The 15,231-nt window shown below is 35.8% G+C and overlaps 1 protein-coding gene across 3 annotated transcripts in view; it reads left to right on the top strand.

The window, feature by feature from the left end:
* Positions 1–15,004, top strand: part of Inr-2 (insulin-like receptor-like) — a 42,337-nt gene extending 27,333 nt beyond the window's left edge. For all 3 annotated transcript variants that reach the window (XM_083087225.1, XM_083087227.1, XM_083087226.1), the window contains exons 3-12: positions 1,485–1,659; positions 1,796–2,042; positions 3,890–3,995; positions 4,396–5,784; positions 6,439–6,734; positions 7,026–7,406; positions 7,642–8,174; positions 8,246–8,738; positions 8,859–9,103; positions 9,217–15,004. In XM_083087225.1, coding sequence (XP_082943351.1) covers positions 1,485–1,659; positions 1,796–2,042; positions 3,890–3,995; positions 4,396–5,784; positions 6,439–6,734; positions 7,026–7,406; positions 7,642–8,174; positions 8,246–8,738; positions 8,859–9,103; positions 9,217–9,862 — 4,511 coding nt within the window. In that variant the 3' untranslated portion in view covers positions 9,863–15,004. The remainder of the gene's footprint in view (positions 1–1,484; positions 1,660–1,795; positions 2,043–3,889; positions 3,996–4,395; positions 5,785–6,438; positions 6,735–7,025; positions 7,407–7,641; positions 8,175–8,245; positions 8,739–8,858; positions 9,104–9,216) is intronic.
* The last annotated feature ends 227 nt before the right edge of the window (positions 15,005–15,231 follow it).

Below are 15,231 nucleotides of genomic sequence, written 5' to 3' on the forward strand. Positions count from 1 at the left end.
GTGGAAAGTTTAATATAACGGAATGATGTTGAGCAAGACGAATGAGAGCGACTTTCCGCTACTTTATCAATTGACACGACGTTTATTTGAAACTTGCACGACGAGTGACAAATGTTTATTGACGATAATGTTGTCGCGACAACACCTGTCGACGTTTGCATTTGAATGCGTTTGAATATTTGTTAATGTTGCCAACGCATGTTGCCAAAGACGCATGTTACGTCAGAATAGACACATGATAGTTTTACAAGTTTTCTACAATATATACTACAACATTGATAAATTGCAAAAGAGTATAATATTTCAAACATTTATTTTACATGTATTCTCGAGAATAAAATAATTTTGTGATTCAATCTTGCTAATCGCTACTGCCACTCACCAGAAGCATTTGCAGATGATACTACTCCTCGTACATACGTGTACTCTTGCGAATAAACTGATAACGCATGCTACATTAGAAAAAAATATCCTGGCGCAAATCGTATCACGGTGTTTACGGAAGAAAAAAAGAGAAAGAGAGATGTCTCGTTTATCATGAGATTATTTCAAAGAGGAAAACTTACACTTAAGTGGCTTATTCTTCTGTGATAAAGCAATCTTTGTTTTAATAAAGCAATCTTAACACGATGCGGTGTGCTCATTCCTGCGAATAATGGTCAGTGTCTTCTCCCGCTTGTTTTGACAACAGCTGGCGAGTATTTTTAGCGAGTATTTCTCTCACGAAATTAAATACGTCGTCTTGACAATCTTCGGGTTACTCGTTCCACGACACTGCGATGATTAACGAAGACGAGAGACCGCGATTTAACGTTAACAGCAAACGCGTGCCAAATGCATTTTGGATCCTCCTCTCGAGATATCCACACCTTACTGATTTCTCAATCTTGATTTTTAATCGATGCAAAACAATCAAATTTGTGATATTGCGATATAATCATATATTTATCTAGATTCACAGTTTCGTAACATTTGCATCTAAAAATTCTCCAATTACAACTAGAAAAAATCGTATTTTAACAATTTTGAAAGTTTTTAAATCTTCGACAAATACACAGTTTTTGTATGTATAAATAAAAAAAATAAGCGATATATTACAATAGTACAAAAAATACGATAGTGCAAATGTAAATTATAAATAAATAACCATCGATGTGAGAGATTCGATGCGTGACGCGCTTATCTGCATTCAAGAGTGGTTTTCCAGCTAAAAAGAAATCACGTATTTTAAACCAAAAGAGATGTCTTAAATAAACACATTAAATAAAACATGTCTTTGACACAAATAGTTTCGCAAATGAATAAATGTATAAATAAAAATATTACGTAATAAATATGTAAATATATAATATATATGCAAATAATAAGGAATCGATATGAGATGCAATACGCGATACGCTTATTGAATCGGGTTATACGTAGCGTACATCTGTGTTGCGTTATTAACTCGGACATGATATGATTTCGCCTCTCCTCTGTTGCAGTGTGCCAAAGTATAGACATAAGAAATAGCGTGGATCAATTCTCAAAATTGAAGGGATGCCGGGTGGTCGAGGGCTTCGTACAGATTCTTTTGATCGACCGGGCGGAGCAGTCGGCCTATGCCAACCTCAGCTTCCCCGAACTGGTCGAAATTACAGGATATCTTATTTTATACAGGTACAACTTTATTTTTATCGCAAGTACTCTTACAAGACGAAGAATTACCTTTCCATTTATTTATTAAAGCGAATAATTTACACCCTTTTTTATCCGTTTAAATCTATCCTTACTCACGCTCGCTTCGTGTTTCCAGAGTAAATGGATTAAGGAGCGTTGGCCGTCTTTTTCCCAACTTGACGGTCATTCGTGGGCATTCTCTCTTCATTAATTACGCCCTCGTGGCATTCGAGATGATGCATCTCCAGGAAATCGGTCTTCATTCTCTGACCAACATCCTACGCGGATCCGTGCGATTTGAGAAGAATCCAACGCTCTGCTACGTCGATACCATCGACTGGGACATCATCGCCAAAGCTGGCAAAGGAGAGCACGTCATATCGGTAAGCTCCTTTTTTTATCTATGACCTAACGCCTGAACTGGAACGTGGAATTTTTTTTATGCGAGAAAAAGTTGGACGGCGTTGAATAAGTCTATTTGAAACCAGGAATAACGCTTCTATTTTCGCTCAACGTATCCGATTTTGTTCCACGTTTTACGCTATACTTGCACGAGTGAACGATCGTTGACCGACATTTAACGAGAGTTAAAACGTGCGGTATGGTACTCGATTCGTCGTTTAGATTTATCTCGAGAGGATTACGCGCCGGGCATACTTTTCCGCCACGATATTTCGATTTCGCGGACGAGAATAATGTAGCTATACGCGCGCGATTTGTCACGCTTCGTGATGCGAAGCGAGGCGTCCCGGTCTTGTCGGCGAATTGTTGAGGAGCAAGAAATCCGAAACGGAAGCGGATGAGAATTACTTCATTCACCTTATAACGTGTTATGAAAACGCGCGTTAACGAAGCCACAACACTTTGCTATGAAACGACATGAATATACAGGGTGTCCCATTAGTAAGATATAATCGAGTATTTTACCATATATTTCTCGTTAAAAAAAGTAAACATTAATTTCCTTTGGGAAAATTGCTGGAAATGCATCGTTTTTGAGATCTCATTTTTTTTAATAAGCCAATATAGCTACACTTACTGTTTTCTTGATTCTTCGTGCAAATAATTGTACGTGGAAGAGTTTTAGTAATTATGTTATAATTAGATTTTACATATTTACGTATTTATAATGCAGTTTTATAATGAAGAAATTTTATTCGAGTCGACACGAAACAAATTCCCTCAGCAAAGTGTGGTTCCTGGCTCTGACGTGAATAAAATAGACGCAGTTTTTTATTTCTTCTCATTATACATTCCGTGTTCAATTATCATGGAGTACTTGTGCGAAGAATATTTCAATCTTTACAATACAAGAATGATATGGAAAATAAAATATCTCGTGCGAAATGATGCATTTCCGGCAAATATTTCTGCAAAGGAAAAAAGTGATTTTTTTTTTTTTACAAGGAATACGGTAGTACTTTATTCACTCCTTGTGTGACTTCCGCGATTAAATTGTAGTAAAGTCATATAACGAGTGCATATTTATGATCGTATTTATGATCAAATAGAATAATTTGATAAGAGTTTCGGTTATTCCAAATTTTATTCAACAATTAATTTGCGCACTTCGATTTTCGACTAATCTTTATATGCGCAGCATCCTGCAAGAACGAAATTATCGAAAAAAACGACACGGGTCATGGAATACGAGCCTTTCGCAATGTGTTTTTCGACCTTCGTATCGACAGCGTAGAGATCTTGTTTTTTCTCTACTCGTGTAATTCCGTGCACAACAGCGGAAGAATTTTTTAAGCTCTGTCTTAAAAAAGAATTTACCGTCTCGTTTTTTTTCCTCAAGAAAGGAAACGAGATTATATTCTATTTTGTTTAGTGTTTATATCATCGTTCGAAATGAATCTCTATAGAAAGATATCGATTCCGGAAACAATGATGATAGCACGAAAGTGATGAGTTAGACTTCGATAATATATTCAAAGAAGAAAAAGAGAATGATAACATCTTTCAGCATCCTTCGACATTCCAAGATTCTTATCGAGTTGATGTAAGAATTTAAAAGTTTATAGCTTCTGTAGCGCGAACATTCTTGCTTTCATAACGTTGTAGAGTTTGAAACTTTGCGATTGCGTATCAAGTATGCGAGAAATGTCGGGAGAGAGTGGGAAATAAACATTAAAACTATATCTCGAGGGAAATCACCGTGGAAATTACATGGGAATGCACGGGAGTGATTGCTGTCAGTGAAGCTCTCGACGTAATTTGCTTGCAGGGCAACAAGATAACGAACGGTTGTCCAGTGTGCGACAAAAGTTGTCCGTCAAGGCAGACGAAACCCGATGAGACTCTATGCTGGAATCGACAACACTGCCAACGAGGTAAATTACATTATTAACAGTAAACGATTTTGTTCGCAATGTATTTTCGTCGAATATCACTATCGAATCATTGCAAGCATTGCAGCGCAAAACAGTAAATTTTTTTTTTGGTCTTTTTCAATTTGAATTTTAACTAGAATCCTATTTGAATCCAATATGTATGTCGGATTTTTAAAAATCTCATCTTTTTTTACTTGATTAGAAAGAGACTTTTGAAAATTAATAATTCCTTCTTATAAGTTAACATGTAATTGAGAAAAATAAGCTTAGATATATGTATAGCTTCTGATTTGAAAGAGAAAGAGAAACTTAGATATATAGCTTCTCATCTTGAAAGAAAAAAAGAAGCTTAGATATATAGTTCCTGATTTTTAAAACATGAAATGATTTGTGTCCGCAGTATGCGACCAAAAGTGCGGGGACAACGCTTGCGAAATCAACACGGGAAAATGTTGCGATTCGTCGTGTCTGGGTGGATGCACGGGATTGTCGATCACCAATTGCACCGTCTGCAGGAACGTAATAGTCGACACAAAGTGCAAGGACAGTTGTCCGAGTGGTACCTACGAGTTCATGAATCGACGTTGCGTCAGCGAGCAGAGGTGCCGGCAGATGCCGAAACCGCGCGAAGCGTTGGACAGCGTCAAGCAGCATCCGTACAAGCCGTTCAACGGCACCTGCGTAATCGAGTGCCCGGCTGGCTACATGGAAAGCAACGAGAACGACCAGAATCTGACCTGCCGAAAGTGCGAGGGCTCGTGTTTGAAAGAGTGTACCGGCGCGAACGTGGACAGCATCGCGTCGGCGCAAAAGTTGCGCGGGTGCACGCATATCGCGGGTAGCCTCGAGATACAGATACGCGGCGGCAAGAACATCGTCAAAGAGCTTGAGGATAATCTAAGCACGATCGAGGAGATAGACGGCTATCTAAAGGTCATCCGTAGCTTCCCGCTGATATCCCTCAATTTTCTGAAGAATCTGCGCTTGATACGCGGCAATACGCTCGAGAACAACAAGTACAGCCTCGCGGTGCTCGATAATCAGAATCTTCAGGAGCTCTGGGACTGGAGCACGCATCCAAATCTCACCATCCTGTCCTCGGCAGGCTCTCCCAAGGTCTTCTTTCATTTCAATCCAAAGTTGTGCATGTACAAGATTGACATGCTGCGAGAGAAGGCGAAACTGGACAATTTTACCGAGCACGATGTGGCGATCAACAGCAACGGAGATAAGGTCGCGTGCAATGTCACCGAGTTGAAGACCAAGATTACCAAAAAGACATCTAGAGGTGCTATTATCGAGTGGGAACCCTTTTCGCATCACGACTACCGATCTCTCTTGGGTTACGTCGTTTACTTCATCGAAGCGCCATATCAAAATGTAACGATGTACGATGGTCGCGATGCTTGCGGTGGCGACGGTTGGCGGGTGGAGGACGTCTCCGCCGAAAGCGCAACGTCACAGCAACATAACGGCACGCAGCAACCGTATTTAGCTCACATACTCACTCTACTGAAACCGTATACCCAATACGCTTACTACGTAAAGACTTACACTATAGCCACCGAGGAATCGGGCGCGCAGAGCAAGGTCATGTACTTTACGACACTGCCGGACGCGCCTAGCTCACCTAGGGCTCTGTCGATCTGGAGTAATTCAAGTAGCGAGCTGGTTATGTCCTGGTTTCCGCCGCTTCATAAAAACGGGAATCTAACGCATTATCGAATCGTCGGTCGTTGGGAGCCTGACGACCCGATTTTCATCGATCAGAGAAACTACTGCGATGAACGTAATTCAAAAACTACTCCGTTCTTTTCGATATAATATAGCAAATTCTCTAAGAATAGTTAAATATACAATGTGTCTCAAAGTTAAACGATCAAACTTTATCAATATATTTTATTAATAGAAACGAGAAAAAGATACTTTATACGAACAGTAGTTCAAACAAACTTTTTATCATCACATTACATTTTAAAAATACATTAGAAAATACGTTAACATTCCTAATGCAAGTTTGATATTGTTGAGAGATTGAATTTAATATCCTATATAAAATTCACATTTTTATCTTGTTTTAATTCAATGAATGACAGATATAAGTTCTTGTCGCGAATTGATTCTTGTACAATAGATTTTTATTTTCACTACAGATAAAAATCGAGTTAAAAATATAGAACAAGCAGATTAGATAAATAGCGCCGACTCTTATGTAGTGTCAAGAGCGAATTTGCCAGCTTCAAACATTTTCGAACCAGTGTTTATATATAATATTTTTGTTAAATTTCTATACAGAATACAGTGACAAGATTTGATCGTTAAACTTTGGGATATCCTGTATTTATGAAAAAATAAGAACTACGACTATTACAATTATTATAAGCGCGTTAAATAAACGTTTTGCTTTGCGTGACATACAAGAGATTATTTTTATTTTTCACAGCCATGTCATTGCCCGAGAAGAAACCGATGTCTGTCATAGCGGAGGAAGAAAGGAAGCGTGCCGAAGAAGAAAAAGAATTGGTGAAATCACCCGAGACTGCTTCGTGCGGCTGTGCAGATCGAGAAACGACTGATCAATCGATGCGTGAAAAAGAAGTTTCCAGTTCGATCGCTTTCGAGAACGCATTGCACAATCAGGTCTATATAAAACGGATGAACGCGCGTAGAAGACGCGACGTGAAGAGCGAAATGTTGATCGCAACGGAATTAGCCAAAGATTCTAATTATAATCAACAGGTAAGATCAATAAAATTTTAAATTCATTCTTAAGAGTTCGCTCAAGTTCACTATTAATTATATAAATAAAAATAAAAATATATTGAAATGAATCATATCGCGTATCGAATTTATATTTAGTAAAAGATTTCGCAAAAACGATTATTTATATCTCGTGTTATGTATAAACCGATTAAAAGTCAATAGAAATAATGATAGAAATATTAATCGAAAGTAAATCATGGAATAATAATTATGGTTAAAAATTAAATTACGTTGTACATTTTTGTTTATAACTTTTTGCATGTTTAGGACAAGGAGGGCGTTAACGATAAAATAGACAATGGCACGTACACAGTATTCGAGCGATTGATACAGAGTACGAATCTTAGTGTCGTAATGAAAAATCTGCGCCATTTTGCCGCGTACAATATCGAGGTTCAAGCTTGCAGAGAACGAGTTGAGAACGAGGATAAATCGAAGAAGAATAATTGTTCAACAAAGAGCATGAAAACTTATCGTACATTGGCTATGGAGAGCGCAGATAATATTCCACCAAACACCTTCAAGTTGAGCATTTCTGGCGGGAATAACAGTCTTACTATGGTTACATTGTACTGGGAGGAGCCGCCTCAACCCAATGGTCTAATCGTCACGTACCAAATTGAGTACAAAAGAGTAGATATAAAAAATGTAAGTAACGTAATCTTTTAGTTTTTGTTATTAATTAAACAAATGCTGCAAGCGACAAACGTTTCGATATATATTGAGAGAGAAGGAGAGAGAGAAAAGAGAGAATAGATAATTTAATTAAGAAAAGTTTATTTTGAATAGAAATTTTTAATTATAATTTACAAAATATCATTTATATGTATTTTGCATATATTACTGCCATATAAATATAATCTTTCTTTCCTACTTTGTACAGATAAAAACAACGGTGGTGTGCATCACAAGACGCGATTTCACTAACGCGGGTAATTCATATGTCTTGAAAGATCTTCCAGCTGGAAATTACTCTGTGAAAGTTCGAGCTACCAGTTTAGCTGGATACGGGGCATATACCGAAGTGAAATATTTTTATATAGAAGAATACGGCATGCTGAGCACATTCTGGATTTTCTTCTGGTTAATATTGATCCTTATTGTGCTATCGAGTTTTCTGGTGATATTTTACATATTTAAAAGAAGATCGGCGCGGAATGCGCGTGTGAAAATTATCGCAACAGTGAATCCGGAATACGTGAGCACAGGGTATGTGCCGGATGAGTGGGAAGTGCCCCGAAAGAAAATACAGTTAATACGCGAATTAGGAAATGGTTCCTTCGGCATGGTATACGAAGGATCGGCCAAAGATGTTGTCAAAGATCAACCGGAAGTACGATGCGCCGTGAAAACCGTAAATGAAAACGCAACAGACCGTGAACGAATAGAGTTCCTTAACGAAGCTTCCGTCATGAAGTAAGAGGAATTAATTGCTTCTTCAATTTTATTATTTTCTTTGATTCATGTCATATCTTTTTCTGTTGAAGGGCTTTCAACACTCATCATGTGGTCAGATTGCTGGGTGTAGTGTCGCAAGGCCAACCTACGTTGGTAGTTATGGAACTGATGGTAAACGGTGATCTAAAGACATATTTAAGGAGCCATCGACCGGATGTTTGTGAAAATTCTAAACAACCACCGACATTGAGAGATATCTTGCAAATGGCAGTTGAAATTGCGGACGGCATGTCTTATCTCGCAGCGAAGAAATTTGTTCACAGAGATCTGGCTGCTCGTAATTGCATGGTAGCCGAAGATCTTACCGTGAAGATCGGTGACTTTGGCATGACAAGAGATATATATGAAACTGATTACTATAGAAAAGGATCCAAGGGGCTCTTGCCTGTTAGATGGATGGCCCCAGAAAGTTTAAAAGACGGCGTATTTACCAGCTTTTCCGATGTTTGGAGCTACGGAGTTGTTCTATGGGAAATGGTTACGTTAGCTTCGCAACCGTATCAAGGCTTATCAAATGATCAGGTGAATATATATATATATATATATATATATATATATATAAATTTTCGTAAAATACAATATTCTTTGCTTGTTAGAGGTTCTTTAAATAATACATTTCTTTAAATTATTATAATATTCTAGGTATTGCGTTACGTAATTGAAGGAGGAGTTATGGAACGACCGGAAAATTGTCCCGATTCATTGTACAGTTTAATGAGACGTACCTGGAATCATAGAGCCACAAGAAGACCTACCTTTATAGACATTGAAACGCTATTATTGCAAGAAGTTAACATAGAAGGCTTTGAGAATGTTAGCTTTTACCACAGCCTAGAAGGAATCGAAGCTCGAAATCAAAATATTTCGCATTCACCGCAAAATGACCAGTAAGAATAGCTTAATTTCACACTTATTTAGCAATTTTTTGCTTAGCATGCTTTTATCGCTCCGTATTGAAATATAATTTTAAATTTATACATGTAATTTATTTTTCAAACAGAGATTTAGAAATGGTTACTTTACAAAACTTGCGGGAGGAAGAAATCGAGAGAGGAGAAGATTCGCCATTGCGTGACGATTTTGGTGACTTTGCAAGTTTTGAACCTTGCAGTATTAAAAATAACTTGAGTCCACAATATGGAGCGAATTCTTATGGTGAAACTTCCAATTTCCATGACATGAACTCTTCAAAAGTACCTAAAGCTGGGTTCGACGAATTTGTCGGCGTCTCTGGAGATTCGCTTGTATCTAGTAAAGATACGTTGAACTCGCCTTTTGTAGAAGGCAGCCTTAAATCAGTCAGGAGCTCGCCTTTTATATATAAACAAAGTACATCCCGCAGTAACGTAAGTCAAGGCTCCCTAGTAAAGTCTGGGAGTCCGCAAAGTTTAGTCAAGCGATATTATCTCGATAGTCCGAATCTATCCAAGTCTCGGGGCGATCCTGATTACGAAAATCGGAGTCCTGAAACCATGTTAGCAATCGAAAAGAGGGAGATTACTACTCCGTTGCATGTAAAATTTCCATCTGTGGATGTTATGGACATTCAGATTAACGGTGACAAGAAAGAGAGCAAGTGCACTACCGATTATGTGAATAAATCGGAAACGTTGAATAACGGTTACATTGGTAACACAGCCACGTAGCTTCAATGATATCCTTCGATGTTATCAGAATCCAACGCGCAACAAATCACATATGACAAATACGTGAAATTATATTCTTGGAGTGAATCGATATGAGTATTCCAACAAAAAGGCAGTGTCTGTGCCAAATTTATGAGCATACCGAATCGTAATTTTGGGAGAATCGCATTATGAGCAGCGTTTTGTATACACGAGAAAAAGATGCTAGTGTGTTCTAGACTCTAACGGAAGTTATAAATCTATATTTTAAACGTCTAGATATGTAACTAAGAATCACACAGGTCCTAAATGCAGACAAGTAAAGTTTCCTTATACGGGTGTTACCATGTCTTAATTCCGTCTCTCTAAATGTAATTGATATCGCTACGCATGTACAGTTAATTACATATATTTATATATATATTTGTTACGCTGCAATGCATGTTGGAAATAAGCAGCGAATATATTTATACCAGATACTGTCTTTTTGAAATTATCGCTGTAATGTATATTAATATAAAAAGATTTAGCTTTCTAAAGATACGTTATTGTGAAGTTACAAACAGTTGCGGTTTAAAAGCCAGAAACTGTCTTTTCTTGAAATTGGGCCGTGCACTATTGAGAAACATGCAGACATATATCGATTTGATAATATGATATTTGCTAACAAGCATATGACAGCCTCTCTCTCTCTCTCTCTCTCTTTCCCCATTAACTATCTAGCAAAATAAGTGTATATTCAAAGAATTAAGCAGGTTAATTATTTGTATTATAGATTTTCTGTTTAATTTTCAAAGTCGCAAAGTACGCTAATTTCCGCTGTAAGTAATTATATATATTTGTACAGTATCTCAATTTATTTTTCTGAACTTATGGGAAATGTAATATAAACCAAAGTGGCAATTAGGTCGACTACCGTGTTGGTACGACATTTTGTTCACAGCAAAAAGACCACATTTTATAAATTTTGTGAATTACGCCTAGTCGCCACTTTGTACGATTTTAGGCTTCGAATTCGCATATAGTAACACAGATTCGATATTATTGTTGGAAAGTGTAGAAAAGGTGATTCAGAATAAGAGTGTATCGACTTGGCAAATATATATCTCTCATCGCGTTCCTCTAATTTATAAATTTCTATTATATTTATGTTTTCTATATACATCGTTTTAATGTTTTTGACTTGTATCAGTTTTATTGTATCAATTAAGATTCAACAGTTCTGAATCCACCAATTTCTCTGATGTATAGTAGGAGAATTAGAGAGTAAGGATCTTTTCAAGTTAAGAGTAGTTTTCAAAAGCGAGTTGATTGATTTTATAGTATAGTTTGTGAATTTGTAGTCTCTATTACAACCACATTTTAATCTTTTACAATTATGCAAAATCTTAGACGAAAATAATTAATGTATTTAAATTTATATTATATTTGATATCGATATTATAGTATTTAAGTTTTTTTTAAAACTATCATGATAGAATGTTATGCTAATAATGTTAATTTTGAGTGAACAGTGTCCTACTCTCGTTTCTCATTCTGTATATCTAAATAATCTAGCGAATGTAGAGATTCAGAGAAGCATGAGACAAAACTGCATTATATGTTTGAAAAATTTCAGAGTCCATCAAATTACAGATTACATTTGACAATGCAAAAGAAATCTATTTATCCGCTTCGATCTTTATCATATTTAAATAATTTGCAAAAGAGTAATAACTAACTTTGTCAAAATATCCTTTGTATGATCATTGTACTTCATTTTTTGAGATTTTTCGAACGTATCTTGTATATGTGACACAGTATGACTTTGTGTCTGTACACGTACGTGAAACGTACTATTTCGTGGAGTTGGCACATGAAATTTTTCGCATTGCCTTCGTAATATCTTCCAAGAAGTGCATCTCAATATAGATATCACTTTTCGATATTTCGTAAAAAGCTTCATCGTGCAATTTTATAGTTATGAGTCTATCAGAAAGTCTCCATATCTCGTGCAATAGGATGGTCCACGTTATTTATGCTCCATATAATAAGCGCGACTAGTAGTCTGCGATGTCGTCGATATACAGGATATCGCCGTTTCTGCCGTCGCTCCACGAAATAAATTACGAAATTCCGAAACGTACACCGTACTTTTCGATTAGAGACGAGAGAACGTAGACTGTCCTAGTGAGCCCAGTGAGAAACAAGATTGATGACGGACGAAAGGATTGAATCCGTGTAATCATTATTGCAATCGCTAGATAAATAGCGGACGAATCCTAACATGAATGAGCTAAGAAGAAAGAATTATTATACGAGCAACGCAACGCAATGCAGTTGAGTCTATAGACATAACGAGCCTCTAACACAAGACTGATTAGCTAATCCCAATATTACACCTGTAATCTCTCTCAGTAAGTTAAAGGTACAAGACAAAATGATAGAAGTTCCATGTCGTTCCATATCCGTAAACATCTTCCTTTTTATTGGTTTATTTTGTTTGTCGTTTTTTTTTTATCCGATTGAAGGTGTATTGAAAATTTATTTCGAGATTTATTAATGCGATCCGTGGTTTCGTTCTTTATAACATTGCACATTTGGTGCATCGTTGTGTATCGCTTTGGTTCGATGGCTTATCGGAGCATAAAATGATGTGCGGGATATCTCTGAAACTATTGCACCATTTTATGTTATACTCCCGTTTTATATTTCCCTGATGAATTTGTATATGCGATGTGGATGTCTTTTTTTGACGCAATCTAAAACAAAGAGAATCATTTTTCTCTGGAATTATTTGATACTTCCAATATTATTCGCGTATCTAAATAAATCACAAAACAGATTAAAAATTCACATAGTTTGTTTGTCTAATTAAAATGAGATAAATTTTATCTATATTTATCCATATTTGTTATTTTATTTAAATATTTTCTCTTTTTCCAAGTTTCAATAATAAAAATTATTTATAAAAAAAATTAAACGCAAACTTATGAAATTTCAAAGAAATATTGCATTAGTTTCGAGATAGTCTGTACATCAATGTCTCTAAAATACCGGTGATCTAATAACAAGTATCTAATACAAGCTCTACGCAATATCATACAAAAGTTGGACAAAGGTCGCGATGTCGCACAGATTGTACGATATAAAATAATACGGGAAGTATATTAAAGAAATGTAACAAAAAAATATGCAAAAGGCGCAAATCTTGTAAGATCATTGTCGTCAAATAAGTTTCTCGCTCTCTTTTTTTTTGGAGGGAGTATTTATTTCCGTACCAAAATGATGGGCGACATTTATTTTTATTGCCGTTTTACCGATACCGTTGCTCCGATCATATATCAATTGTAATGTCTCAACTTTCGGTTGAATAATCAAAAATATATTGCGATCGCGTACCTTGAAGCTTTGCACCACGTTAAGCCTTTTTTTATCCTTGCGACGATTTTGTTTAAAAAATACAGATATAACCCGTTTTTGTTTAGAGAGAGTTGGAACTTTTTTCGAAAGCAAAATGCTTCAGTGCGCAAACTTTCAGAAGAGAGGCGAGAAATAATCAAGGTATACACACAATTAAATGGAATTCTCCCGAAATTTAAGAAACACGATTAATGACACAAATAAGCCGGTCGGCCGATGTATCGTAATAATAAGCCTCGCTCGTATTCTGAAGTATTTAGTGTAATAACGAAATAAACAAGTTAATGCTTAGACCATGTATTATGTAAGTATCGTAAGATTAACACGAAATGTTTCCTATATGGCCGCGAGTCTCCGTACGAATCGCGATCGCTAATTTTAGGCCTACTACAGCGTGATAGTTCTGTAATATATTAGAGTAATCTCTCTGAGGATTAAGGTAATATGTAATCGTATCTGAAGATTGTGTGTAATTATTAAGTGCAGAGAGAAAAGTGTGCCTGTCGCCGTGTATATTGATCGATTTAATGAATGTGCGATTCGAATATATATAGCAAAGATTTAAGGGTGTGGCCATGAAAAATAAATCAATGTACATCTGCATCAACGATATAGAGGGAATCGAAAAAAATGTCGGGTATAACGGATATCTAATTTTTCGTTTGTCGCAAAAATTAAGCGAAGCGCCCTGATCCCGATCATTAAAAGATTCTTCTCCGCTGATCTTAGACTGAAGCAGTAACTATTCATCCTAAACATCGAGAAGCATAGAAATACTCTCCTTATCTCGATCGCGTGCGTTTAATTTATTTATATGTATCTTCCAAGTAAATGGTGGATGACTTTAGCGCAATAGTAGCTCGAGACGCTATTAATTAGTTTATATTTGTTTCCTCCTTTTTGTACTTTAGCAAATATATAAACGACTCGATTCCTTTTTCTTTTGCTATCACGTCTATTTTATGTTGAAGTCATTGTCATCAACATCTCGTGTACATAGAACTTGAAAGATATATCGATTTTATATTTTACGAGATATTTTGAGTTTTTATAACACGTCCAATATTCCATTATGCTAATTCTTTTTTCTTACGGATAAAATTTTATCATCTATATCTCTAATAAAAGAATCTTCCACACATGATAAAAAAAAATCGCGAGACTTCTTTTCCTATTGTATTACGACAATAACGATTTTAAATAATATTTCACGTGCCGTTTCTAGAATCTTTTCTATTAATTTAAATATAAATTCTTATTTTGTTCAGTTCCTATGGTGCACATTATTATATTTACATGCGATAATTAACGAATAAGATCTCTGACACTAGTTATACTAATATATTATAAACTATTTATGTTCCGCTATGCTATAGCTCCATTTACTATTTTTCAGTTTTTGCAAAACAAATTTCTCAATTACATAAACTGCTCAATATTAGATTGCTCAAGTTCTGTAACGATCTAACAATAAGATAGTACCATTGAATTCTAACATAGAACGAATATGAACCGTATATTAATATTGCATTGCATAAAAATACACGCAATCGCAGAATTCTCTTGTTTCGAATTAATTAACGAAATTTTATGCTATTTTATATATTTTGTACGATCTTATTTTTGTACAGTAATAGCCTTTAGTAAATTAGACTATATTGGTAAAGTAAAAACATACATTTAAAACTGAGACTCAAACCTTAACAAACTTGGATTGTACCATGTCGAGTTTCTAGAATAAAAAGACATTTGTTCTTTCGATTGCTGTTTAGATTTTTCAGGAATAATCGTCATTTAACAATTTATTACCTCATCTTTCTATCGAGCAAGATATTTTTATGAAATTAGCAAACATTGCTCTAATTTTGTAATTAATTATACTTTTATAAATTTAACGCTCTCGACATAATGTTTCAAAATAATGCTTATCTATCCTCCAAAGATTTTATATATTACGCGTATAAATTTTATTATTATTACACACTGAA

Source organism: Camponotus vicinus, unplaced genomic scaffold (genome assembly GCF_025532165.1).
Source record: "Camponotus vicinus isolate PSW18456_S1 unplaced genomic scaffold, iyCamVici1.0 SCAF_13, whole genome shotgun sequence".
NCBI classification, from domain to species: domain Eukaryota; kingdom Metazoa; phylum Arthropoda; class Insecta; order Hymenoptera; family Formicidae; genus Camponotus; species Camponotus vicinus.